The following is a 27,645-nucleotide window of genomic DNA, read 5'->3' on the forward strand; positions in this document are numbered from 1 at the left end:
GATCTACCTTGTTGGTGAGTGCCACCTGGTGGCGACAGCTGGATGTTCACAATGTGTGATTCAGATTCATGATCACTTGAGACAGCAAAATTAAGCATTTAAGCTGCAGCACTTGCTCAGCCAATCCCAGCCAGCTTGAAACAATGGTGCCGAGGAGACCAGTCCCAAGATTCGTGGACACTGACCTGGGGAGGCTGCTGGACGCCGTGGAGGCCAGGAGGGATGTCCTGTTGCCCCCGAGGGTCCAGGATGGTTAACCACAGGGCAGCCAAATGCTGCCTGGGCCGAGGTGGCGGCAGCTGTGAGTGTGACCAGGAGGACTGGCCTCCAGTGCAATGACCTTTTTGTAGCACAAGTGGTAGATACCAACCATAACCCCCCCCCTCGAGACCATTCCACACCACCCAACTTTACATGCGACCCCCAAACCTCCCTCCACCCCCTTCAACTCCCCCCCCCCCCCCCCCCCAAACACTTCCTTCACACACTACCCTCCCCCCATTGTGAACCACGCAGGTGGCCAACGTTGCACTCTGTATCTCCACAGGAGAAGCTCTTCCACAATCGCCGGGTCAGGGCCCAGACTAACGGTGCTGTGTCGGACATCAGATTCATCACTATATTGGAGGAGCAGGCCCTGGAGATCATGTGGCCGAGGATAGAGTGGTCACCTAGAGAACATAGAACAGTACAGCACAGAACAGGCCCTTCGGCCCTCGATGTTGTGCCGAGCAATGATCACCCTACTCAAACCCACGTATCCACCCTATACCCGTAACCCAACAACCCCCCCCCCCCCCCCCCCCCTTAACCTTACTTTTATCAGGCCTACCGACTGAACTGGCTTGGGACAATTCACACCTCTTTAACCTGGAGTTACCTCTCTCTCTGCATCTTTGATGATTTGATTGCCTGCAGGTGCTCGCATTCCGGGGCATCTCTGACTGTGTCTATATAAACATTTCTGGAACAAGCCTTTCCATTCACCTGAAGAAGGAGCCGTGCTCCGAAAGCTCGTGTTTGAAACAAACCTGTTGGACTTTAACCTGGTGTTGTAAGACTTCTTACTGTGCTCACCCCAGTCTAACGCCGGCATCTCCACATCATTACTTTTATTAGGACACTACGGGCAATTTAGAATGGCCAATCCACCTAACCCGCACATCTTTGGACTGTGGGAGGTAACCGGAGCACCCCAGGAGTACATCTCGGAGGGGAGCTCCGTGGATGCCACCGTGACAGTCGCATCACAGCTGTCATTCCTACCTCCACCAGCGCAGAGACACACACCTCGGTGGGAAATGTTAGTGGACAGGCTTCTGGGGCACAACCTGGTGAGCATCACACAGCTGCCGTTGCACATCAGTTGGAGGCAGGAACCCCCAGGTGAGACAGCAGTCGGAGGTCTGCTGGATCTTAGGACCCAGCTGGGTCCCAGCCTGATGCTGAGCCGGTGGAAGAGGTAATCCCAGATCGTGATGTTAGGATGCGGCCGTGAAATTCGGAGGGAGATGTCAGCAACACTCCAGCAGGTCAATAGCCACTTGGAGGAGTCCCAGAGGATTTGGGTGCAGGAACTGTCGTCGGCAATATGTGGCACCGAGGCCAACACTGCTAGGGTGTCGCCCACAGTGGAGAGCCTGGTGCATGACGTCAGCATCATTAGTGAAGATGTCCAGGGCAGCACGGTGGTGCAGTGGTTAGCACTGCAGTCTCACGGCACCGAGGTCCCAGGTTCGATCCCGGCTCTGGGTCACTATCTGTGTGGAGTTTGCACATTCTCGTAGGTGGATTGAACACGCTAAATTGCCCCTTAATTGGAAAAAATTAATTGGGTACTCTAAATTTTTTATTTTTTTTTATTATTGAAGGTGTCCAATGTGTTGCCCAGTCAACGATGGGCATGGCTGAGGGTCTTGACAGAATGTCGACCTCACTGGGGGAATGTGACCCTATACCAGGCTGATGAGATTCTGCAGGACGTGTCTCGCTCTCAGATGGGACTGGCCGAGTTGCTGCGGATCTTGCCCCAGTTGAAGGTGGGCATTGCCGAGGCACTGCAGAGAATGTCCCAGTCACTGAGGAGTATCGCCGAGGGCATCGACACGATGGTGCAGACCATGGGGAACCGCCAGGGCTGGAAGAGCCAGATGATGGAGGGGCAGCCGGGGCTCGAACCAGCTGCCCTTCTCTCCCAAGGTGAATCCCAGGGCCGTTTGGGCACTGCGGGAGGAGTGGGCGCTGGCTGCCAGCCTAGACCGGTCCCATGGAATGGCGACGGCGGCCACCAGCTCCCGCTCTGATGAGGCTGCGTCTCACAGCCTGCACCACTGAGAGGGTGGGGAATTGTAAAACACAATAAACACATTTGCGCACAACTAGTATAATGCTTCTGCCACTTTCTTCCGCAATGTAGGCAAACTCCGAACCCATGGCCCAATCTCCATGTATCCCACCAACCCCCTCTCCATAAGCACTCACCCACCCTCCACCCTGGAGCTGTATCCCATCCCCTGGGTGTTTGGGTGTTGCCTCTTTCAGTGTTCAAGCACAGTGTTCAGGCATCAAGGTGTGTTAGACAATGACTTCCACATGCTACATGGCCCTTCCACGCATGGGAATCCACTTGGGATGTGTGAAGTGCTAACTTAACCATGATTGCCAATTCCCTATTAGCAATAGCCTTCAGCCACATGGCCAGAGGCCTCAGCAGTCAGTTGGGGTTATGGGTGGTCTGTGGAGCAGACAGGCCGGGGCAAGGGTTTGCCCCGGAACGGTTACAGATGATCCAGGGGTTGGCATGGTGGTGACGCATGTCCTTGCCCCCCGTTGCCCCGCCAGTGCCTCCGCCCCACCTCCCATGGTGACCCATCCCTGCGGAGGATCTCCCACCCCCAGCTGGGGTTCCCCCACTCCCCACTGAGCACTGAAACCCTTCTGCCAACTTCACGTTTTTCAAAAGGTGTACTGATCGGCACCAGTGTGACCACTTGCTGGGGAGGCCGCTGAATGACGGGAGGCCATTAGATATGGGGTGGCTCTCATTAATAGTATGGAAATAGAAATTAAGTGGTGATAATTGGAGCAGCATGGTGCGCAGAGGTTAGCACTGCTGCCTCACGGCGCTGAGGTCCCGGGTTCGATCCCGGCCCTGGGTCACTGTAGAGTTTGCACATTCTCAAACTGGAGTGAATGGCAGTGGTGTTGGTAAATAAAAATGCCCCTAACTGGGATGATGTGGCTTTTGTTAGGAAAGTGCTGGGAAAGATCCCGGACTTTGACTCGGACCAGTTGGTTATGGGGGGTGACTTCAACATGGTCCTCGATCAGAGAATGGACTGGTCAGAGTTCTAGGCCAGGGAAGGTATCAGCAAAGGTGGAAGAACTGCGAGGGTTTATGGAGCTCATGGGAGGGGTTGATCCGTGGAGATTCGGGAGGCCAAGGAGCAAGGAATATTCATGTTTCTCCTGTGTGCATAAGGCATACTCCAGGATAGATTTCTTTGTACTGGATAAAACACTGTTAGCGGGGGTGGAGGACACCAAGTACTCAGCATATGTGGTGTCAGACCACGCGCCACATTGGATAGACCTGCGGGTAAGCACAGGAAAGTCCCAGTGCCGGCAGTGGAGATTAGATGCAGGGCTGTTAGCGGACGAAGAGATCGGTGAGCGAGGCCATTCGGGGGTATATAAAGAACAACGACACGGGAGACACCACGGCTGGGGTGGTGAGAGAAGCATTGAAGGCGGTTATTACGAACATCTCACTCTTTTCGATACATAACTTGTAGCCTGAAGGGGAATGCATTTTGATTCGGGCTCAGAAGGAGAAGACTGAACGGGCGGAGCTGGACAGGTTGGTTGGGGAAATCTTACAGGTGGACAGGACATATGCGGAGTCGCCGAGTGATGAACTCCTGAAGGAGCGTCAGAGACTCCAAATGGAATTTGAGCTCCTTTCCACAGGTAAGGTGGAGGGACAGCTGAGGAGGATAAAAAGGGCAATGTATGAATATGGGGAGAAAGCTAGCAGGATGCTGGCACATCAGCTGAGTAAGCAGGAGGCAGCAAGAGAAATAGGGAAAATAAAGGATACAAGGACAACGGTAGTGATGGATCTGGGGGCGGTTAACGACGTGTTCCGTGAATTCTATAATCGACTATACGAGTCGGAACACCCGGTCGGAGAGCAGGGTATGAATCAATTCCTGGAGGCTAGAGTTCCCGATGGTAGACGAGGAGCTGGTGGAAGTCCTGGGGGGCCCAATTGGGCTAGGGGAGGTGATAGACAGATCGGGTCGATGCAATCGGGTAAGGCCCTGGGACCTGATGGATTCTCAGTGGAGTTTTATAAAACGTTTTCTGGGCTACTGGGGCCACTTCTGGTAAAAGCTTTTAACGAGTCCAAGGAGCTGGGAGAACTTCCCCCAACAATATCACAGGCATCAATCTCTCTCATCCTGAAGCGGGACAAGGACCCGGAGAGCTGTGGATCGTATAGGCCAATTTCCCTTTTGAATGTAGATGCTAAATTGCTGGCAAAGATCTTGGCCGACTGAATAGAGGATTGTATCCCGGAGGTAATCGGGGAGGATCAGACGGGATTTGTGAAGGGCAGGCACCTGACGGCTTTATAATGTTATAATGATACCAGCGGAGGGGCGCATTGTTGAGGTGGCAGTAGCCATGGATGCAGAGAAGGCTTTCGACCGGGTGGAGTGGAAGTACCTATGGGATATTTTAGGCAGGTTTGGGTTCAGGCAGGGATTTGTGGATTGGGTCCGACTGTTATATCAGGCACAGGTGGCAAATGTAAGAACCAACCGAGTCCGGTCAGAATACTTTAGTCTCTGTGGGAGTACAAGGCAGGGATGCCACTCTCCCCATTATTGTTTGCCCTGGCCATAGAGCCCTTAGCAATGTTCTTCAAACTTTTTTCTGGGGACCCATTTTTACCAACCGGCCAACCTTCGGGACCCAACCCAGCTGACCTTCGCGACCCACGCCGGCCGACCTGCGCGACCCACCATTTTCTCTTACCTTGTTTGCTGCTGACAAAAATGGAGGAAAGGGTTTTGGGTCCCTTTGGCCCTCGTACACGCTCCTCCAATGGAACCTGTTGGATGAAGATGAAGCCTTCCGGTGTCGGAAAGTATGGAGTCTCCATCTGTCCAAAGTTCTGCATTTTTCCTGTAAAATTTTATCAAAAACATCCCCCCACCCCCCGAACTTGTAAAATAAATAAAATGAATAAAATGAATAAAATGAATGAAAAATATAAAAATTAAATGAGTAAAATAAATGAATAAAAACCACTGCAGAACTTGTAAAACAAAAAGCCGTTTAAACAAATAGCAGCCGCACCGCGCATGCGTGCCTGATTACCGCCGGTTATCGTGCGCGCATGCGCAACGTGGCCGAATTTTTTAACATGTTCGCAGAATGCGCATGCGTGCCAATCATCGTGCGCGGATGCGCATTCTGCGAACATGTTAAAAAAATTTGGCCGCATTGTGCATGCGTGCATGATGATCGCGCGCATGCGCAATGCGACCAAATTTTTTTTTAACATGTTCGTGGCCGCTTGCAGCCGGCGTTATGTAAAGCTGGCTGCTGCGCAGGGATTTGCGCGTTCGGGAGCGCCGTGGACAACGGCTCCGTGACCATCCCGATACCCGCCAATGACCCACCCGCGGGTCGGCCCCTGACTTTGAAGAACACTGCTTAGATCATCGAATGCCTGGTGGGGTATGGGGGGGGGGGGAGGCAGAGGGTCTCTCTCTATTCGGACGATTTGCTGCTCTATGTCACAGACCCAGTGGGGGGGATGGCTGAAATCATGGAGATACCAGGAGAATGTGGGCGATTTTCAGGCTACAAGTTAAATATGGGAAAGAGCGAGATGTTCGTGATCCAGGCACGAGGGCAGGAAAGGAGACTGAGGGAGTTACCTTTTAAAGTGGTTGAGAGGAGTTTTAGATATCTGGGGATTCAAGTGGCTAAGGACTGGGGGCAGCTTCATAAGTTAAATCTGGGCAAAGCGGTCGATCAAATGAAAAGGGACTTCCGCAGGTGGGACACGCTGCCGCTGACGCTGGCAGGGAGGGTCCAGACGGTGAAGATGACGGTCCTTCCAGACTGCTCTTATTTTTTTTAATATCTCCCAGTTTTTGTCCCAAAGGCAAATGAACGCGGCGATTGGTTGTGTGTGAGCAGGTAAAACCCCGAGAGTAAAGAAGGCACTCCTGGAACGGGGTCATGGAGTGGGAGGCTTGATCCTCCCGAGCTTTAACTATTGCTGGGTGGCCAACATATCGATGGTCAGGGAGTGGGTAATGGGGGAGGGGTCCGTTTGGGAGCGAGTGGAAGCGGCATCCTGCAAGGGTTGGAGTTTGGATGCTTTACTGACGGCGCCTTTGCCGTTCTCGCCAGCTCGGTACTCTACAAGCCCTGCGGTGGTGGCAGCCCTAAGGGTGTGGGGGCAATAGAGGCAGCATACGAGATTGGAGGGGGCGACAGCGTGGTCACCGATTTGTGACAACCACAGGTTTGCCCCAGGAGAACTTTAAGAAATGGCAACAAGCAGGGATCAAGAGATTTGGGAACGTATTCATCCAGGAGGGCTTTCCGACCTTGGAGGCACTAGAGGAGGAGTTCGAGCTGCGGGTGGGAATGAGTTTCGGTACCTTCAGGTGCAGGGCTTTGTAAGGCAGGTTCCACGTTTTCCGCGCCTCCCCCTGAGCAGACTACAGGATAAGGTGATGTCAAAAACAGGGGTTGGAGAGGGGAGGGTTTCGGAGATATACAAAGAGTTGATGGAGTGGGAAGTGGTCTCTATCAGGGAGGTGAAGTGGGAGAGGAGCTGGGAGGAGAGTTGGAAATTGAACTGTGGGAAAAATCCTTGAAAAGAGTCAATTCATCCTCGTCATGTGCCAGACTTAGCTTGATCCAGTTCAAGGTAGTCCACAGGGCCCACATGACTGTAGCCCAGATGAGCAGGTTCTTTAAGGAGGTGGCGGATAGATGTGGGCAGTGTGGGGGTAGCCCGGTGAACCATGTACATACGCTTTGGGCATGTCCGAAATGGAGGGGATTCTGGCAGGGATTTGCGGATGTTATGTCAGAAGTCCTGGAAGGGAGTGTAACTCTGGCTCCAGAACTGGCAATATTTGTGGTATCGGAAGATCGGAGTGCCAAGGGGGGGGGGGGGGGGGGGAGAAGGGAGGCCAATGTCCTGGTCTTCTCCCTGCTGGCCCGGAGACGGATTTTGCTGCGATGGAGGGATTCGGAGCCCTTGAAGTCAGAGGTGTGGGTCAGCGATATGGCAAGGTTTCTCAGTCTGGAAAAAAAAAATCAAGTTTGCTTTGAGAGGATCGATTCAGGGGTTCGCCTGGAGATGACAGCCGTTCAGCGATTTCTTCAAGGAAAATTGAATGTATTGAAAATCAGCAGTAAGGGGGAAGGGGAAAAGGGGGGGTGAAACAGGAGGCATGGCAATGTTAGATAAGGACAGGGAACTTAGTACACAGGGAGGGCAGCACACTGGCGCAGTGGATAGCACTGCTGCCTCACGGTGCCGAGGTCCCAGGTTCAATCCCGGCTCTGGGTCACTGTCCGTGTGGAGTTTGCACATTCTCCCTGTCTTTGCGTGGGGTTCGCCCCCATAACCCAAAAATGTGCAGGGTAGGTGGATTGGCCACACTAAATTGCCCCTTAATTGGAAAACAGGAATTGGGTACTCTAAATTAATTTTTAAAAACTTAGTATATGGGTAATTAGGGAATAGGGCGGGGGTAGTAGGGGACTTTGTTTACTGCTTTTTGGTTTGCAGGTGTTTTGCGTGTGTCGGACCGTGCGGTTGTTTAAGAAATGTTAATGTGTTAAACTGTGAAAACTACAAATGCTTCAATAAAATATTTCTGAAAAAAAAGTTTGCACATTCTCACTGTGTCTGTGTGGGTCTCAATCCCACAACCCGAAAATGTGCAAGCCACGCTATTGGCCACGCTAAATTGCCCCTTAATTTGAAAAATTAAAAAAGAAACAGATTTGTAAATATAAAAAAGAGATGTCAAAGCACGAGGTGAGCTAAAAGTGAGGAAAAACAAAGTGGAAGTTAAAAAGTGAGAAAAAATAGCAATGAGAAATGTAGCAGTGAAAGAGAAATGTAGCAATGAAAGAGAAATGTAGCACTGAAGGAGAAATGTAGCAATGAAAGAGAAATGGAGCAGTGAAAGAGAAATGTAGCAATGAAAGAGAAATGTAGCAGTGAAAGAGAAATGGAGCAGTGAAAGAGAAATGGAGCAATGAAAGAGAAATGGAGCAGTGAAAGAGAAATGGAGCAATGAAAGAGAAATGGAGCAGTGAAAGAGAAATGTAGCAATGAAAGAGAAATGGAGCAGTGAAAGAGAAATGGAGCAGTGAAAGAGAAATGTAGCAATGAAAGAGAAATGTAGCAGTGAAAGAGATAAATAGCAGTGAAAGAGAAATGGAGCAGTGAAAGAGAAATGTAGCAGTGAAAGAGAAATGGAGCAGTGAAAGAGAAATGTAGCAGTGAAAGAGAAATGTAGCAATGAAAGAGAAATGGAACAGTGAAAGAGAAATGTAGCAGTGAAAGAGAAATGGAGCAATGAAAGAGAAATGGAGCAGTGAAAGAGAAATGGAGCAGTGAAAGAGATAAATAGCAGTGAAAGAGAAATGTAGCAGTGAAAGAGATAAATAGCAGTGAAAGAGAAATGTAGCAGTGAAAGAGATAAATAACAGTGAAAGGGAAATGGAGCAGTGAAAGGGAAATGGAGCAGTGAAAGAGAAATGTAGCAGTGAAAGAGATAAATAGCAGTGAAAGAGAAATGTAGCAGTGAAAGAGATAAATAACAGTGAAAGGGAAATGGAGCAGTGAAAGGGAAATGGAGCAGTGAAAGAGAAATGTAGCAGTGAAAGAGATAAATAACAGTGAAAGGGAAATGGAGCAGTGAAAGGGAAATGGAGCAGTGAAAGGGAAATGGAGCAGTGAAAGAAATGTAGCAGAGAAAGAGAAATGTAGCAGTGAAAGAGAAATGGAGCAATGAAAGAGAAATGTAGCAGTGAAAGAGAAATGGAGCAGTGAAAGAGATAAATAGCAGTGAAAGAGAAATGTAGCAGTGAAAGAGATAAATAGCAGTGAAAGAGAAATGGAGCAGTGAAAGGGAAATGTAGCAGTGAAAGAGAAATGTAGCAGTGAAAGAGATAAATAGCAGTGAAAGAGAAATGGAGCAGTGAAAGAGATAAATAGCAGTGAAAGAGAAATGGAGCAGTGAAAGAGAAATGTAGCAGTGAAAGAGAAATGTAGCAGTGAAAGAGAAATGTAGCAGTGAAAGAAATGGAGTAGTGAAAGAGAAATGGAGCAGTGAAAGAGAAATGGAGTAGTGAAAGACAACACAAAGCTCCTGCATTTCATCAATGTTCAAAATATTCATTTCCAGCTAAATGGTAGTAGCATTTTTAGGTCAATCTGGAAGTGACGCTGTTTATTTGTAAATTTAAATTGGAAATTTAAAATATAGTTTTCATAATCACATTTAAAACAGTATGAACGTTTTCTCATCACTGCCTAAATCACAGAATGGTGATGCTGCAGAAGGCCATTCAGCCCATTGTGGCTGTACCAACCCCTCTGCAAGAGCAACTTTCTTATCTACAAGAAATGCATTGAAAGAGCCCTAATGGATCATAGCGGCTGGATCATGTCTTTGGAAGCGAACATAATCTCAGTGGTGGACTGCAATAAAGTTCTCAAGGCCAAGATAAGTGACCTCTAAACTTGTTCAAGGCGGCAAAACATCCAGAGTGGGATTGCTGGAGGGGTTAGAGGACGCATAGTTTGCATATCCCGAGCATCGAAGAGAGTAGGAGACAAGAATTGGTTTTCGTATTGGGCCTGGGAGAGATTCTAAAGGTATCTAAAGTGCTGCAATCTGGCAAAGCTCCAGGACCTGATGGCTTCCCAGCCGAGTTTTACAAAACGTTCTCAGCCCGGCTCATATCCTTAACTATGGATATGCTTAACTACTCAACATCCCAGGGCTCACTGCTCCCGACTCTCTCTCAAGCCTCAATTTCTTTGCTCCTCAAAGGGGGCAAGGACCCAGTAGAATGTGGGTCATACCAACCCATCTCACTTCTGAATACAGTGTCAAACTGCTGGCTAAGGTCTTGCCCCTCCAGCTGGAGCATCATCTCCCGGACATAATATCAGAGGATCAAACGGTCTTTCTGAACGGCCAACAATGGTCAGCCAATATTCGACGCCTTTCTTTATCTAAATATTTGGACAATAATTCTGTGGCTCATCCCACCATTCAGGACTGGGTAGGATGCCCACCTGAAGAGGTTACGGACTCTTATTTATTTTTAAAATTTATAGTATCCAATTCTTTTTTTTTTCTTTGGGCCTGTCTACTCGTGATTCTCAGGTGATTTGGATTTGGCCCTAAATTTGCCAACTGGATTTACCTGCTGTGTAATGCTCCTATGGCCAGTTTTCATACAAACACGGTATTCTCAGATTACTTTCCTTTGGGAAGGGGCACTAGACAGGGTTGTCCTCTCTTGTCTGCTGCTGCTCTTTGCCTCAACTATTGAGCATTTCTCTATTGCGTTGAGGGCCTCTGATCAATGGAAGGGTATTTATCGGAATGGAGTGGTACATCAGGTATCGCTTTATGCAGACGACTTACTTGTACATTATCGACCCGACCCCGTCCCTGGGTAACAATGAATATGCCCGCTACATTTGATACCTTCTCCGGCTATAAATTAAACGTTGGTTGCAGTGAAGATTTTCCAGTGAATCCACTTGCTAGAGCAATTGTTTGTTACTGTTTTGCCTCTCGAATACCAGCTTCTGCTACTTGGGGATCCATGTACCTTATAATTGGGCCTCACTTCACAAGTTAAATTATTCCATCAGTAATGCCAGGGCAGATCTGCAGAGGTGGAGTAGCTTCCCCCTATCCCTGGCAGTCAGGATCCAAACGATTAAAATGAATGTACTTCCCAGGTTTTTTCTTTCTTTCAACATATCTCTATTTTTTTTCCAAAATCATTTTTTATTAAGGTCAACAAATTGATCTCAGCTTTCATTGGGGCCGAGTCTACAGCACTCTGTTTCAGAGAGACAGAGGATCAGGAGGCCTGGCCCTCCCGAATCTTTTGTTTTACTATTGGGCCACCAACACACACAAAAAATCCTCCAATAGCTTAGTGAACCTAACTTGATCTGGGGCAAGATGGAGGCTCGCTCATGCACCACTTCCTCTCTTCACGCTATTTTACTGCACCACTGCCCTTCTCCCTGCAGGATTTTCCTCAAATCCTGTGGTGATTTCCTCCCTCTGGATTTGGAAACATTTTAGGCAGCATTTCAAACTTTTCTCCCCGTCTTCTCGAGCCCCTATTTGCAATAATCACCAGCGTAATTCTCCGTCGGCGAGATCCTTCACTCCATCAGCAGCACACTCTCACCCATGGGTTTCCCGACGGCATGAAGTGGCCATAATGGGAAACCCCGTTGGCCAGCTGCTGGAAATGTGGCTAGCGGACTGGAGAATCCCGCTCCACCTCTTTTTGCCTTCATGCTTGGACCTTTCATTTATGTCTTGGAAGGCAAGGAGACTTGTGCATTTTGAGAATCGATTCGTAAAGGGGAGTTTTGCCAGATTTGAGGAGCTGGCTGACAGGTTGCCCAGTTCTTTTATTTTCAAATCTGTGACTTTTCACCTAGGTTCTTACCCTCTTTCCATTGGCCACACCCCCCTCCTTGTCAAAAACGGTTTTGTCCTTTGCAAGACTAGGGACGAGGGGCAGCACAGTGGTTAGCACTGATGCTTCATGGCACTAGAGACATCAGGTGACTGCCAACGTGGAGTTTGCACTCATTCCCCGTGTCTATGTGGGTTTCTTCCAGGTGCTCCGGTTGCCTCCTACTGTCCAAAGATGTGCGGGTTAGGTGGATTGGATATGCTAAATTGCCGCTTAGTGTTTGAAGGTTGGGTGGGGATATAGGGTTAGAGCGGGGATTGGGCCTCAGTAGGGTGTTCTTTTGGTGAGTCAGCACAGACTCGATGGGCTGGGTGGCCTTCTTCTGCACTGTGGGGATTCTATGGTTGGCACAGTCTGACAAGGGGTCTATTTTGGATCTGTACAACCTTATCCTTTCATTGGACCCCCCCCACCCCCGGAGAAGATGAAGGAAAAATGGGAGGGGGTACTGGGTTCTGTACTTAATCATGAGGCTTGGAGGGAAGCCTCTTTAGGGTGAACCCCTGCACCCAACTGAGTCTGATCCAATTTAAAGTACTGCACAGACATATTGGACCAAGGCGAGGATGAGTGGGTTTTTTTCAGGATGTGAAAGACAAGTGTGGTTGTTGCTGACTTGCGCCAGCTAACCACACTTTTGTCCTAAACTTGCTAGCTTCTGGTTTTCCTTTTTAAATACTATTTTGGAGATTTTTCGGGTGGCTCAAGTACCATGGCTATTAGTAGCCATGGAGTCTCAGACTCACTGGCATTTTACTCTGGGATAGGGATGGATGTTCTTGCCTTTGCCTCTTTAGTGGCTGGGAGGCAAATATTGCTTGACTGGAGATCCCTCTCCCACACCACCTAGTGCTTCTGCCTGGTTGGGCAATATGATGTCTTTCCTGCAGTGGTAGAAAATTAAGTATACCATCAGGGGTGAGTGGGAAGGTTCGAGCTGAGGTGGCAACCATTTATCTCCTTTTAAAAAAATTTTAGAAACCATCAGCTGTACGGGGTTTCAGTTTATGGGGGAAGGGGGGGGGGTTAAATGATTTTTAAAAAAAAAGAATATCCAATTTTTTTTCCAATTAAGGGGCAATTTAGTGTGGACAATTCACCTAACCTGCACATCACCTTGGGTTGTGGAGAATGTGCAAACTCCACATGGACAGTGACCTGGGATCGAACTTGGGTCCTCAGCACCGTGAGGCAGCAGTGCTAACCACCACGCCACCATGGCGCTGTGACCTCATGATGAAAGGAAGGTCATTGATGAAGCAGCTGAAGATGGTCGTGCCGAGGACATAAGCTTTTTAAAAAAATTTCCAATTAAGGGGCAATTCAGCTTGGCCAATCCACCGAGCCTGCACATCCTTGGGTTGTGGGGGCGAGACCCATGCAGATATGGAGTATGTGCAAACTCCACATGGACAGTGATCCGGGGCTGATATCGAACCCGGGTCCTCGGCGCCGTGAGGCAGCAGTACTAACCACTGCGCCACCGTGTTGCCCGAGGACATTACCCTGAGGAACTCCTGCAGTGATGTCCAGGGACTGAGGTGATTGACCTGCAACAACACAACCATCTTCCTTTGTGCTAGGTATGATTCCAAAAGGTGGAGAGTTTTCCTCCAATTTTCAGACTCGTTTTGCTCAGGCTCCTGAATGCTTCACTTGGTTAATGGTACCCTGATGTTAATGGCAGTCACTCTCCTACCCCATTTCTTGAGTTCAGCTCTTTTTTGTCCATGTTTAGACCACAGCTGTAATGAGGTGAAGATCAAAGTGACCCTGGCAGAACCCAAACTGAGCGTCGTGAGCAAGTTATTCCTAGGCAATTGCTGCCTGTTGAACACCCCTTCCATCACTTTACTGATGATTTGAGAGTAGACGGATGAGGTGGTAATTGGCCAGGTTCTATTTGTCCTGCTTCGTCTGGGCAGAACATACCTGGGCAATTTATTCCACATTGTCGGGTAGATGCCAGTGTTGTAACTGGTATTGGAGCAGGTTGACTAGGGATGTGGCTAGTTCGGGAGCATAAGTCTTCACTACCACGACTGGAATATTGCCAGAGCCCATAGTCTTTGCAGAAAGTTTGAAGAGGAGGAGCTGGGGAATTTTCCTGAGTGCCCTGACCAATATTTATCTCTCAACTAACATCACTAAAATGGATGACTCGGCTATTACTGTTTATTGGCTGCCATGTTTCCTACATTACATCAATCCCATGACACTAAAAGATGTTAAATAAATCCAAATTATTTATTTTGCTAGTACATTATGGAAACAATGTTCCTTTTGGAAAAAAATAACAATTTACATTATTTTCCCTTTCTTGCTGCGGAGATTTTGGTAAATGGTTGAGCCAGAGATAGAAAGAACCCTTTGTAAACCAGGCTCGGGAACGCCAGCATGGCAGCAAGCAGGTGAACTCAAATCCAAAACACTTCTTAGACCACATCCAGATTTAACACAAAACACAATTTTAAGAAACTGGTAATATTAAAAGTTGTTAAAAAACATAGATCATGTTGTGTCCCTTGAAAAGACAGCACACTTTGGGGCTTTTTAAAAGGCCCCCAACGGAGCTTGTGAGGCGAATCCCAGTGTGGGAAGAGGCCAGGAGTCGCCCTAGAGGTCCCATGGTGGAGACCAGGAGCGGGGCAGGGAGAGAATCGACGGAAAAAACACCCAGAAAAAATCGGGACCCGAAAAACAAAATGGCGGCCGGCAAAAGTTTTGAACAGTTGAAGAAGTGGGTCGAGACGACTCTGCTGCGCTGCTTCCAGGAGATGAAAGTGGAGCTGCTGGAGTCCATCAAGGTAACCAACAGGGAACTGATGGAGACCCAGACAGCCCAGGGGGCTGCGATCCGGGAGCTGCAGCAGCAAGCCGCCGAGAGGGAGGATGAGGTCGCGGCAGTGGTGGGGAAGGTGGAGGTGCACGAGGCACTCCATAAAAAATGGCAGGAGTGGTTCGATGAGTTGGACAACCGGTCGAGGAGGAAGAATTTACGGATCCTGGGCTTCACAAAGGGGCTGGAGGGGTCGGACCTAGCGGCCTATGTGGTGACGATGCTGAACACGTTGATGGGGGCTGGGTCCTTCCAGGGGCCCCTGGAGTTGGAGGAGGCCCACAGAATTCTGGCTAGGAGGCCCAAGCCGAACGAGCCGCCGCGGGCGGTGTTGGTGAGGTTCCACCGGTTCGTGGATCGTGAGTGTGTGCTCCGGTGGGCCAAGAGGGAGCGGAGCAGCAAATGGGAGAACACGGAGGTGCGGATCTTCCAGGACTGGAGTGCGGAGGTGGCGAGGCGGAGGGCCGGGTTTAACCAGACGAAGGCGGTGCTCCACAGTCGGAAGGTGAAGCTTGGAATGTTGCAGCCAGCACATCTGTGGGTCACCTACAAGGATCGGCACCACTATTTTGAGTCCCCGGAGGAGGCGTGGGCCTTCGTGCAAGCCGAGAAACTGGACACAAACTGAGGGTCCCCCGGAGGGGGGATGCTGTAGAATACTGTATTTATTTATACTGTATGTGTATTTGCGGGGTTTAGGGTATGAGGTGGGGTGGCCGTAGGGTGGGTGGGGTGAGGCCGTACGGGTGTTTTCTTTAAGAGTTTTCTAGCAGGAGCTGGGTGGACGGGTTTGGACTGAGGGGTAAATGGGGTGTTTGGGGAGCTGGTGGGGGGGGACTGACAAGGGGAGTGGCCCTGGAGGAGGTGGGGCCCGGCAGGGCGAAAGCGCGGGCTTTCTGCGGGGTCCCGTGCTGGGAGAGGGAGGGGGCGGGGTCTTCTTCTCCCGCGCAGGAGCGGGGGAGGGTGGACTGGTTGATGGGCACTTGGGTGGAGGGGAAGTCCCACGTTGGGAGGAGCCGAAAGTAGGGCGGGAGCCGCCGGGGTCAGCAGAAGATAGCTGGCTCACGGGAGTGCTGTAGAGGGGGGGGGGGGGGGGGGGCGCGGCTAGGAGGGGTCCTAGCCTCGGGGGGGGTTACCGGGTTGCTGCTGAAACGGTCAGGAAGGAGCTGGAGGATGCGGGGGGTGCTGGAGGGGGGGAGGTGCCGCCATGGGAAACTGGCAGAGCAGGGGACGCTGGCCGGGGGTGGGCAAGGGAGGGGGTATGGCTAACCGGCAGGGGAAGGGGGCAGGGAGCCCTCGGATCCGGCTGATAACCTGGAATGTGAGGGGGCTGAATGGGCCGGTCAAGAGGGCCCGAGTAGTTGCGCACCGGAAGGGGCTGAAGGCGGATGTGGCCATGCTCCAGGAGACACACCTGAGAGTGGTGGACCAGGTCCGGCTGAGAAAGGGGTGGGTGGGCCAGGTATTCCACTCAGGGCTGGACGAGAAGAGGAAGGGGGTGGCGATCCTGGTGGGGAAGAAGGTGTCGTTTGAGGCGTTGAAGGTGGTGGCTGACAGTGGCAGGAGGTACGTGATGGTGAGTGGCAAGCTGCAGGGGGGGCGGGTAGTGTTGGTGAATGTTTATGCCCCAAATTGGGACGACGCGGGGTTCATGCGGCGTATGCTGGGCCGCATTCCGGACCTGGAGGCGGGGGGCCTGATCATGGGGGGGGGGGGGGGGGGGACTTCAACACGGTGCTGGATCCCCCATTGGATCGATCCAAGTCCCGGACGGGTAGGTGGTCGGCGGCGGCTAAGGTGCTGAGGGGATTTATGGACCAGATAGGGGGGGTGGACCCTTGGAGGCTTGTGAGGCCAAGGGCCAGGGAAAACTCGTTTTTCTCCCACGTACATAAGGCCTACTCGAGGATTGACTTTTTTGTCCTGAGCAGGGGGCTGGTGGCGAGGGTGGAGGATGTGGAATACTCCGCCATTGCCATTTCGGATCATGCCCCGCACTGGATGGACCTCGGGCTGGGGGAAGAGAGGGACCAGCGTCCGCTCTGGCGCATGGAGGTGGGGCTGCTGGCAGAGGAGGAGGTGGCCGGGAGGGTCCGGGGGTGTATTGAGAGATACCTCGAGGCCAATGATAACGGGGTTCGGGTGGGGACGGTCTGGGAGGCATTGAAGGCGGTGATGAGGGGGGAATTGATCTCCATCCGAACCCATAGGGAGAGGGGGGAGCAGAGGGAAAGGGAAAGACTGATGGGGAGATGGTGCGGGTGGATAGGAGATATGCGGAGGCCCCAGAGGAGGGATTGCTGGGGGAGAGGCGTAGCCTTCAGGCCAGATTTGACCTACTGACGACTAGAAAGGCGGAAGCCCAGTGGAGGAAAGCACAGGGGGCGGTGTATGAGTATGGGGAGAAGGCGAGCAGGATGCTGGCGCACCAGCTCCGGAAGCGAGACGCGGCCAGGGAGATTGGGGGAGTGATGGATAGAGCTGGGAAGGTGGTGCGGAGGGGGGTAGAGGTCAATGGGGTCTTCAGGGACTTCTATGGGGAACTGTACCGGTGGGAACCCCCGGTGGAGGAGGGTGGAATGGGGCACTTCCTGGACAGGTTGCGTTTCCCGAGGGTGGAAGAGGAGCGGGTGGAGGGACTAGGGGCGCCGATCGAGTTGGAGGAGGTTGTCAAAGGGATAGGGAGCATGCAGTCGGGGAAGGCACCGGGGCCGGACGGGTTTCCGGCGGAATTTTATAAAAAGTATTTGGACCTGTTGGGCCCCCTGTTGGTCCGGACCTTTAACGAGGCAAGGGGGGGGGGGGGGGGGGCCTTGCCACCAACTATGTCACGGGCGCTGATTTCCTTGATCCTGAAGCGGAACAAGGACCCTCTGCAGTGCGGGTCATATAGGCCGATTTCGTTGCTGAACGCCGACGCTAAGCTGCTGGCAAAGATCCTGGCCACTAGAATAGAGGATTGTGTGCCGGGGGTCATACATGAGGACCAGACGGGGTTTGTGAAGGGAAGGCAGCTGAACACAAATGTGCGAAGACTCCTCAATGTCATTATGATGCCGGCGGTGGAAGGGGAGGCGGAGATAGTGGTGGCGTTGGACGCGGAGAAGGCCTTCGATAGGGTGGAGTGGGAGTACTTGTGGGAGGTGTTGGAGAGGTTCGGGTTTGGGGAGGGATTTGTCCATTGGGTGAGGCTGCTTTACGAGGCCCCGATGGCAAGTGTAGCTACGAATAGGAGGAGGTCGGAGTACTTTCAGCTGCATCGGGGGACGAGACAGGGGTGCCCCCTGTCCCCCTTGCTCTTTGCGTTGGCGATTGAGCCCCGGGCCATGGCATTGAGGGAGTCAGGGAACTGAAGGGGCCTGGTGCGGGGTGGGGAGGAACATCGATGTGTCGCTTTATGCGGACGACCTGCTGCTGTATGTGGCGGACCCGGTGGGGGGATGCCGGAGGTGATTAGGATCCTTGGGGAATTCGGGGGTTTCTCGGGGTATAAGTTGAACCTGGGCAAGAGCGAGGTGTTTGTGGTGCACCCGGGGGATCAAGAGGAGGGGATTGGTAGGCTCCCACTGAAGCAGGCAGGGAAGAGTTTCAGGTACCTAGAGGTCCAGGTGGCTGGGAGTTGGGGGGCCCTGCACAAGCTCAACCTCACAAGGTTGGTGGAGCAGATGGAGGAGGAGTTTAAGAGGTGGGATATGTTACCGCTGTCACTGGCGGGGAGGGTGCAGTCCGTCAAGATGATGGTGCTCCAGAGGTTCTTGTTCTTGTTCCAGTGCCTCCCCATCTTTATCCCAAAGGCCTTTTTTAGGAGGGTCAACAGCAGTATTACGGGATTTGTGTGGGCGCATGGGACTCCAAGGGTAGAGTGTTCCTGGAACGAGGCAGGGATAGGGGGGCTGGCGTTGCCCAACCTCTGTGGGTACTACTGGGCAGCCAACGCAGCGATGGTGCGTAAGTGGGTAATGGACGAGGAAGGGGCAGCATGGAAGAGGATAGAGGCGGCGTCATGTGTGGGCACGAGCCTGGAGGCGCTGGTAACGGCGCCGTTGCCGCTCCCTCCAACGAGGTATACCACGAGCCCGGTGGTGGCGGCTACTCTCAAAATTTGGGGGCAGTGGAGACGGCACAGAGGAGAAATGGGGGGCTCGATGGAGGCCCCGATACGGGGGAACCATCGGTTCGTCCCAGGGAGCATTGATGGCGGATTCCGGGGCTGGCACAGGGCAGGGGTTAGGAGGTTGAGGGACCTGTTTGTGGAGGGGAGGTTCGCGAGCTTGGGGGAGTTAGAGGGGAAGTTTGGGCTCCCCCCGGGGAGCATGTTTAGGTACATCCAGGTGAGGGCGTTTGCCAGGCAGCAGGTGGAGGGGTTCCCCTTGCTGCCCCCACGGGGGGTGCGGGATAGGGTGCTCTCGGGGGTGTGGGTCGGAGGAGGGAGGATCTCGGACATATACCGGGTAATGCAGGAGGTAGACGAGGCCTCGGTGGAGGAACTGAAGGGTAAATGGGAAGAGGAGCTGGGTGAGGAGATTGAGGAGGGGACATGGGCGGATGCCCTGGAGAGAGTGAATTCCTCCTCCTCCTGTGCGAGGCTTAGCCTCATACAGTTCAAGGTGCTGCATCGGGCCCACATGACGGGGACAAGGATGAGTAGGTTCTTCGGGGGCGAGGACAGGTGTGCTAGGTGCTCGGGGAGCCCAGCGAACCACGGCCATATGTTTTGGGCGTGCCCAGCGTTGGGGGAGTTTTGGAAGGGGGTAGCAAAGATGGTGTCGAGGGTGGTGGGATCCAGGGTCGAGCCAGGCTGGGGACTCGCAATTTTTGGGGTGGCAGTGAAGCTGGGAGTGCAGGAAGCGATAGAGGCCGGGGCCCAGGCCTTTGCGTCCCTAGTAGCCCGGCGGAGGATCTTGCTCCAATGGAAGGATGCGAGGCCCCCACGCCTGGAGGCCTGGATCTCGGATATGGCGGGGTTCATTAAATTGGAGAGCGTGAAATTTGCCCTGAGGGGATCAGTACAAGGGTTTTTCAGGCGGTGCCAGCCGTTTCCTGACTTCCTGGCAGAATGGTAGGGAAATAGGCCGACAGCAGCAGCAGCCCCGGGGGGAGGGGGGTAAGGATTGGGGGGAGGGAGAACTGTGCACATGGGTTTGTGGAGGGGGCTATCTCCCTCTTGTTTGTTTTTTTTTCTTCCTTTTCTTTTTCTTTCTTTGTTGTTTTTTCTTTTTGTTTGAAGTTGCTATTGAAGCTGGGGGGGCATTGTTCATGGGGTGTTACCGCGGTTGTATGTTAATAGAGCTAAGATGTTTATATTTTGTATTCTATTTTGCAAAAATTTCAATAAAAATTATTTTAAAAAAAAAGAAAAGACAGCACAACAGATTGAGAAAGCATCAATAACTAACTGAGTACATCCAGTAGGTCATTGTTTTACTGACCGTTCCTCTCCGCTTGCTTCACTAAAGAGGTAACTTTGAACTGCAAAGTCAATTTGAATGGCCAACAAATCAATGATACAAAAGGCCAGGCCGTGACTGATTGAGAGAAAGAATTGCCACACGTGTGCTATGCGAACATTTTCATTTATTCTTTTACATTTTCTTGCATGACTTGAGTGCTCATAACTTCAGTAAAATTGTCTCTGCATTCATGCACAAGAAAATCGCTGACTTACAATTACTGATACTGCATGCCAGAGAACAACCATTAAATTAAACAGTACAGCCACACCTGTTAAAGGCATTAATGGAGGAAATAGTACAACGGGCAATCATTCCAAACTGAGCTCTGCCCACTGGACACAACTTAGATCACAAAAAAATCGAACGCAAACAAATAAAAATGCAGTCTCAAAATGTTAGTCCTTTCTTTGACGAGCAGGCAAATATATCATTATAGTAAAGAAATCTACCTTAAAAAAGCTGATTCAGGTAACAGACATCAAATATCCTTTCAGTTAAACATATTCTTAATAAAGGTAAATAATGTGTGTTTTATAAAGACAAAGACTAATGCAAGACAATTTCCGTAATAAACACAAATCCGATATATGGGCAGAGGTATTAAACAAAAACACATAGGCTTAGATTGCAAACAACGCCCTTCTTGGTAACTCATAGGCACTTGATATACTAAGCTTTGGGTTCATTTGGAGGAGGAATCTTCACATCAGAGGGCTCCACCCCCCAGATCTCTCTAGCATACTGCTTGATGGTTCGATCGCTTGAGAACTTGCCAGAGCACGCAATGTTCTTAATTACCATCTTGGTCCATTCCCTTTGATTCTGTGAACAAACAAAATTGATTTGCAAAACATGACCAGGAAAAAAAAACTTGGGAAAATATACGGGCACGTGTGGCGCTAAGCGGGGGCACAGACACAATGTAGCCTGACTGAAATGAGGGAAATGTAAAAAGGGCTTTCAACCACACTTTGGGAAACTCAGTTTACATTTCTTCCCAGAAATAGAATATTAAGCGGTGGAGTGGGTTAAGTGTTCACCTTGGGAAACTGAGTTCAAATCTAGCACTGAGGGAGCTGATTAAAAATCAACTTTGTTAACTATCAAGGTCATAAATTAAATTAATCTGTACTATTTCAATTCTGATCATAGACTGTACCTGATGAAGATCCATGTTCCAACACCATGAATCCTCTCTGTGACGAGCACAAAACTCAACTGATTAACACAAATCAAATACCTGATCGGCAGGCATTCTACTAGCATCCCTTTGTGCCTCGTTAGCTGCTTGACTGAGGAACTTCTAGTTCTCCTGTCTCTGCTTAGATATAACTTAATAATTTTCTCCACTTGCCCCACCTTTGCTTCCACATTCACATTTAGTTTCCTACTTAGGATGGTGATTTGTCTTTTTTTTTTTTAAATTTAGAGTACCCAATTATTTTTTCCAATTAAGGGGCAATTTAGCGTAGCCAATCCACCTATCCTGCACATCTTTGGGTTGTGGGGGTGAAACCCACGCAGACACGGGGAGAATGTGCAAACTCCTCACGGACAGTGACCCAGGGCCGGGATTCGAACCCGGGTCCTCAGCGCCGTAGGCAGCAATGCTAACCACTGTGCCACCGTGCCGCCCGTGATTTGTCTTTTTTGCTGGTGGTATGATATCTGATGCTAAACCTTAGCCCTCTTTTCTGGGTAAGGCAATACCGGCGATGAACAACCACAGCACTTCCTTTAATAAGTCTGCCCCTAGCATTAGCAGCCATGATGCAGAGTTCAATTCACGCAATGGATATATTGGCTTTAAAGCACAGTAGATTGTGCTCTATCATTGTAACTATCATGAAAGAATAATTGATGGTCTGGGTGACCAATGGTGGAAGGATGAGGGTGGAGCAGTTGGAAGTCATGCGATGCATGCTTCCATTCGTCTCTGCCCCTCACAATAAAGCCCAGAGTTAACAGGTCAAGGAGTGATTCACCAAGTGTATTTGGAGACTGCATTAACCGGACAGTAAGCCCTGTATAAGCCTCACCTTATAAAGCTCACTAACTTTCTCTTGACTTTTGATGTATGCGGCAAAATCAGCAAACACTTTAAACCTGAAAGAAATTAAAGTGAAGTTTAAGTGCCCAATACACAGATCCTGCAAACAACCAGCCCAAAGAGATGGATTAAACAAACCAGTACTTAAAAACACAAATGACAGATAGTTAATTGCAGTTAATTGGAATAAATAATCAGATTGTGTACGTACGACCAGGGTTTCAAATGAGAATTTTAAAAAAAAAATTCAAAGAGCATTTAGTTTATTTTCTCTTTTGATACCCCAGCTAAATTAATACCTGCTGAACGGGTATAAAGCCTGGAGACAGCGCTAGGTGACTCTTTATTGGGGTGGAAATTGAGAATCTGGTGGCGAGGAGGAAGGTGGTATCTCACATCAAACACACAAAAAAAAGCTAGTGAATCATAGGGTTCTAAAGTAACATCTAGGGTAAATATTTGGATATCTAATATGTAGGTTCATTGTGTTTGGTATCTCAGTGGTTCTTGTTAAGAGGACTAAATCATATCATGGCAGGATAGACCTATTCAAGGCATCTGAACAGAGCTGGGACAAATATCCTTAGGAGCAGGTTAACCTATGCCTTGGAGGATGGTTTAAATTAACTTTGTGAGGTTTGAGAATAAAAATGCAGTATCATAAAGTAGAAACCAGGTGCACAGAGAACTGGGAGAGACTGTGTTGAAAACAATAAAAAGAGTCACGTCGGATCATAGAATATATAAACAAGTCTAACTAATGTTTGGAGTGCATGTGTGTAAATGCACAAAGTATGGTTAATGGGGTCAGTGTGCTGTCGGCAAAGTAAAGGTAAAGTTGCCATAGTCCCAGGTGACCATAGGCTGCTTCCCCCTTGAGGGGGAGAGCCGACTGGTGGTGATTTAACCTGAGGATCACCACACTTCAGGTGAGGGGCAAGGTTGAAAAGGCGGGGCCTTCATGAATAACATCAGCCAGTACGGGAATTGAAAGCAGGCCTTGCTCTGTATCACAGACCACCTCTCTCGCCAAGTGAGCTAAACCGGTCAAAGTCTGCCAGGCAGAAATGTAGCAGGAAAATGGGACAGCCTGTGAAGAGGAGATAGATTGGGTGCCGTTTAAGTCCATTTCCACTAAAGGTAAATGGAGGGCTACCAATGCCTGAACATTTTATGATGAAGGCACTAGTGGGTAGGATAAGGTAGAATGTATACTGGTCGTATGATAAATATTAGCTGTGATGAATGTAAGAAATTGTTATATATTAGGTTTCATACTTGTGGCAGTAATGTTACTGATAGAATTCAGATTTTGTGGTTAACTATAGATTAGGTAAAAGGTTCAATAAAGAAATCCTGGTTGGAAAAATCCGTTAATCCTTAAGAGTAATTAAATAAATCAAAATATATTAACCATGAGAGTGAGGAAAAAGCTGCCCAGCTGTGAATTGATCAGATAAGACACACCATTCTCACATTTTGCAAGTTGTTTGAAGACTGCGAGCGAATACAAGGCAAAATAGCAGAAAATACCCTTTGTGTTATGGAGAACTGGGCTGACATCCCAGTTCAGTTTCGATGGTAATGGCTAGTCAGCCCGTAGTGATAATTTCTTGTAGAAAACGTGTTTTGCTCAGACCACCATGGAAAATTACCACAAATCATTTATCTCTTAAATTTGACAGACAGACACTTTGGTTGAATTAAGTGAATTATAAATTAGTTAAAGCCAATCACAGCTGCCAAGAGGACAAAACTTTAAAGATAGTAATCTTCTTAAAAAGTTCAGTTGTCGGGATGAGAAAATACCCTTTTTCTATTCCGGAATCACTCCAACCTATTTTCTGAAACCTATTCTGCTATCTTCTACTAAATCGCCATTTTTCTTTTGTTTAAAATCACTCAGTCATTTTTAATAGTGTGTATCTGATTTGAAGAATTACAGAGTTGTATTTTAGAACTCAACCACTTGCTAAAGACAACAGATCTGACTAGCTTGTTGCCGGGCTAGTTGGAACTTCCGAAATTTTATATTGAAAAATTGACACTAAAGGTGATGAATAAAGTTTCAAATAACTTTACCAAGAAGCGTAGTCTGGAATCTCTGTTATTTGGAAACTAAGAAGGGATAACGCATATCCAGGGTTCTGAATAGACACAGAGATCCAGCAGTTAAGAACACTGGTTTAAAATACATACAGGGAGTCTGTGTGCTAAAGCTGTTATTAAGGAATCATAAAATGGGAGGTCATGATTGATTCCAACCATTTACTGGGTTACAGATAAAGGGCTAATTGAATATTGGCTGATTGCTAGAGATTGCCTGGAAAGTAGCTAATTTATTATGGGTTATATTTAGTGCTAGCTAAGCAGGTCATGTGACCTCTTAGTGGGATACAGATAATGTAATTAATGGGAGGGGCCCGGTCTGTCTGTAGTTTTTGAGTTTTCCATAGGATAATAATAATAATCGCTTACTGTCACAAGTAGGCTTCAATGAAGTTACTGTGAAAAGCCCCTAGTCGCCACATTCCAGCGCCTGTTCGGGGAGGCCGGTACAGGAATTGAACGCGCGCTTCTGTACAATCCAGCTGTTCAGCCCACTGTGCTAAACCAGCCCCTAATTTGAGACGGACAAGGCTTTAGTTTTACCAAATGCTGCTAGGTTCTGCAGAAGTGTACTGAATCTGCTCTTGAAAGGAACTCTCTCCAAAGGTCTGCATAGCTAAGCAGTTTTGTTACCTTTATTTATAGGTGGATTTGAACTGCAGCAGGTATAGATAGCAAGTTTAAATATTTCTTGTGTTTAAGAACTGTTTAACAGATAATTGCAAAGCTCTTTCTTTGATGTCAATGTGGTTAATTCTGTGTTTAAATTAATAAAGTTTGCCTTAACATAAAAGATACCTATTGGTTAGAGTCATCGCTCCTGGAGTGAAGTATCCTTTCCTCAACAGTTTTACAAATTAAAAAAAAAATTGTTTGGCGTTCTTGTCCGACTTCCTAACAAATGCCGGAGTCTGATCCGGTATCCTAACACAGCTTAATATGAGGAACAGTCGGGCTGAATATAAAAAGTATGGAGTAGTGAAAATTAATTAAGGGCAAACACACAACAGAGGGATAGATTGGCAGCTGACATAAAAGGAAATCCAAAAGTCCTCTATCGGCATATTAATAGGAAACGGGTTGCCAGAGCCGCAATGGGGCCAAATGGAGACCTCTTGGTGGAGTAAGAAAACACTTACCTGGTGTTTATCAAGTAAGTGGACTTTGTCAAAGCTATGGTAAACCAGGAGGCAGCCAGATAATGAAAACAATAGATTAGGAGGTACTGGAAAGGCTAGCAGTAATTAAAGTGAATAAGTCATCTGGTGCAGATGGGATGCATCCTAGTTTCTGAGGGAAGTAAGGATAGAAATGAAGGTGGTTCTGGCCACAATCTTCCAATCCCCCTTTGATGCCAAAGGAATGGAGGGTTGCAGATGTTCAAAATAGGGGGGAAAAATGAACCCGTAATTTTAGGCCAATCAGCTAAATGTCAGTACTGGGAAATCTTTTAGAAACTACATTTTTGGGAGAAAATGAACAGCCCCTTGGACGGGCAAATAAGAGCCAACACGGATTTTCTTTATGGGTAAGTCCACACTGCATTTTGAATGTGGAATTAACTAACCTTCTGAGTTAATCACAACCGAGTTTGCTCTGAGTTGTGAATAGGATTACCCAAACCAAGGATTTTGGAAAACATGCCACAGCGTACTTTAAAAATAAATCAAAACACCTTCTGCTAATGGACAATTTGAGAGAGGAATGAATTGCAGATTGCTTTTCTTTCTGCTGTTAGTAACAGAAATTGGGGGCTCGTCTGCGATTGGCCCATTACAAGCAAACCAAAAGTTGATCAAACAAGAAAATCTGACCAAAGAATTTGAGCAAAGTCCAAATCTAAGACAACAGTGGAGTCAGATATACAAGGAACCAACTAGACACTAAGAGGACAAAAAAAAAAATCAGTGTATCATGATAGGGAGATATTAGAAATTTGAGTTCAGAAATGGGTCCAAAAATAAAGCAGACAATTTAAAGGTTGAAACAGATTGAAGGAAAATGCAGTTAACTTGAACTCAAAGGGATATGCCCATACCTGGTTCAGTCACATACTCCCATTCAGGCTTAAGCTTGTTAGGAAATACATAATTTGATTCACCAAACATCTATCATCTTTCAGGACATTCCTGCATGACCAGCCATTATCCCATTAACAGAGTCTGATTACCTAATGGTCTATTAGTGGAGGGAATGGCATAACTCTGGCCTTTTGTGTAAACAGGAATGGGCTATCAGCCAAATAACGAGAATCAATTTAAGTTTGTGGGAGAAGCTGTGTTTGAAGGACTGGGTGGAGTTTAGAGGGAGGGAGAGAGAGAGAGAGAGAGCGCAAAATATTTTTGGAACAAAGGCAGAAGCAGAAGGACAGTCAAGATGACAGGTCAGGAAACCCGGACGTGGAAGGCTGTGGTGAGCAGCCAGTCAGGCCATGGAGCCTGCTAGCTTAAAGATGTAAGCACCCATGGAACAGGTCATGAGAACTGCCACCAGGAGAGAAAGCTTTGAAAAAGGATTCTGAAAGAGATGAACTAACAGAAGAAAGATTGCTTTCTAAGTGAAAGTGCTGCCTTTGTCTGCATATGTTTTTTTAAAATTTAGAGTACCCAATTCATTTTTCCAATTAAGGGGCAATTTTTTTTAGTGTGGCCAATCCACCTACCCTGCACATCTTTGGGTTGTGGGGGTGAAACCCACGCAGACACTGGGAGAACGTGCAAACACCACACGGACAGTGACCCAGAGCCGGGATCGAACCTGGGACCTCGGCGCCATGAGGCATCAGGGCTAACCCACTGCGCCACCGTGCTGCCCAGGGATCTATTTTTTTAATACAAAGTTTTGTTTAATGGAACCTCCTGCGTTAAAATGAAGAAACGGCATTTAATCTGTTAGTGTTAGAACTGTGAAGTTTGAATGTTTAAATATTCTTTTCTTTTAATAAAGTTTTGATTATAAAATAACAAAGTCCAATTTCTTATATTACCATTCCTGGGAACGAATATATCTTTTCTTCACAGTCTTAAAACTTAAAAATGTCATGCGTCTGGTTCATTATTGCTGAGAGCTGACCAAGCATCTGTAACAAGTGGCTGGGTTTTAAAACCCAAGAAAATGACCACAGCAAATTCCCTTCACGAAATGCCGAGAAAATGACAATTTTAGATGTGGATAAAACCAAGAGACTGAACACAGCAAAACATTAGCTTCCTTAAGCACAGAACAACTGAAAGCTGTAGCTCAGGAGATACAATTGGAACCACCTACCCAGCAAGGTTAAAAAGTGAACTGATCTAGTTGCAGGGCGAGCATTTGAACCTTACCCATCAACCAGGTTAGGTAGATGGGGATTTTAACCCCGATTCCAGACCCTTTGAGAGGTGGGAAACTCA

At 48.6% G+C, this 27,645-nt stretch overlaps 1 protein-coding gene across 1 annotated transcript in view; it reads right to left on the reverse strand.

Moving 5' to 3' along the window:
• Window positions 1–20,195: 20,195 nt before the first annotated feature.
• The window catches only part of pygb (phosphorylase, glycogen; brain), a 122,790-nt gene continuing 115,340 nt past the window's right edge, over window positions 20,196–27,645 (reverse strand). Inside the window, exons 19-20 of the mRNA XM_038804729.1 lie at window positions 22,134–22,200; window positions 20,196–20,916 (exon numbers count right to left, since the gene is read on the reverse strand). Coding sequence (XP_038660657.1) covers window positions 20,764–20,916; window positions 22,134–22,200 — 220 coding nt within the window. The 3' untranslated portion in view covers window positions 20,196–20,763. The remainder of the gene's footprint in view (window positions 20,917–22,133; window positions 22,201–27,645) is intronic.

Source organism: Scyliorhinus canicula, chromosome 1, assembly GCF_902713615.1.
Source record: "Scyliorhinus canicula chromosome 1, sScyCan1.1, whole genome shotgun sequence".
Lineage (NCBI taxonomy): Eukaryota > Metazoa > Chordata > Chondrichthyes > Carcharhiniformes > Scyliorhinidae > Scyliorhinus > Scyliorhinus canicula.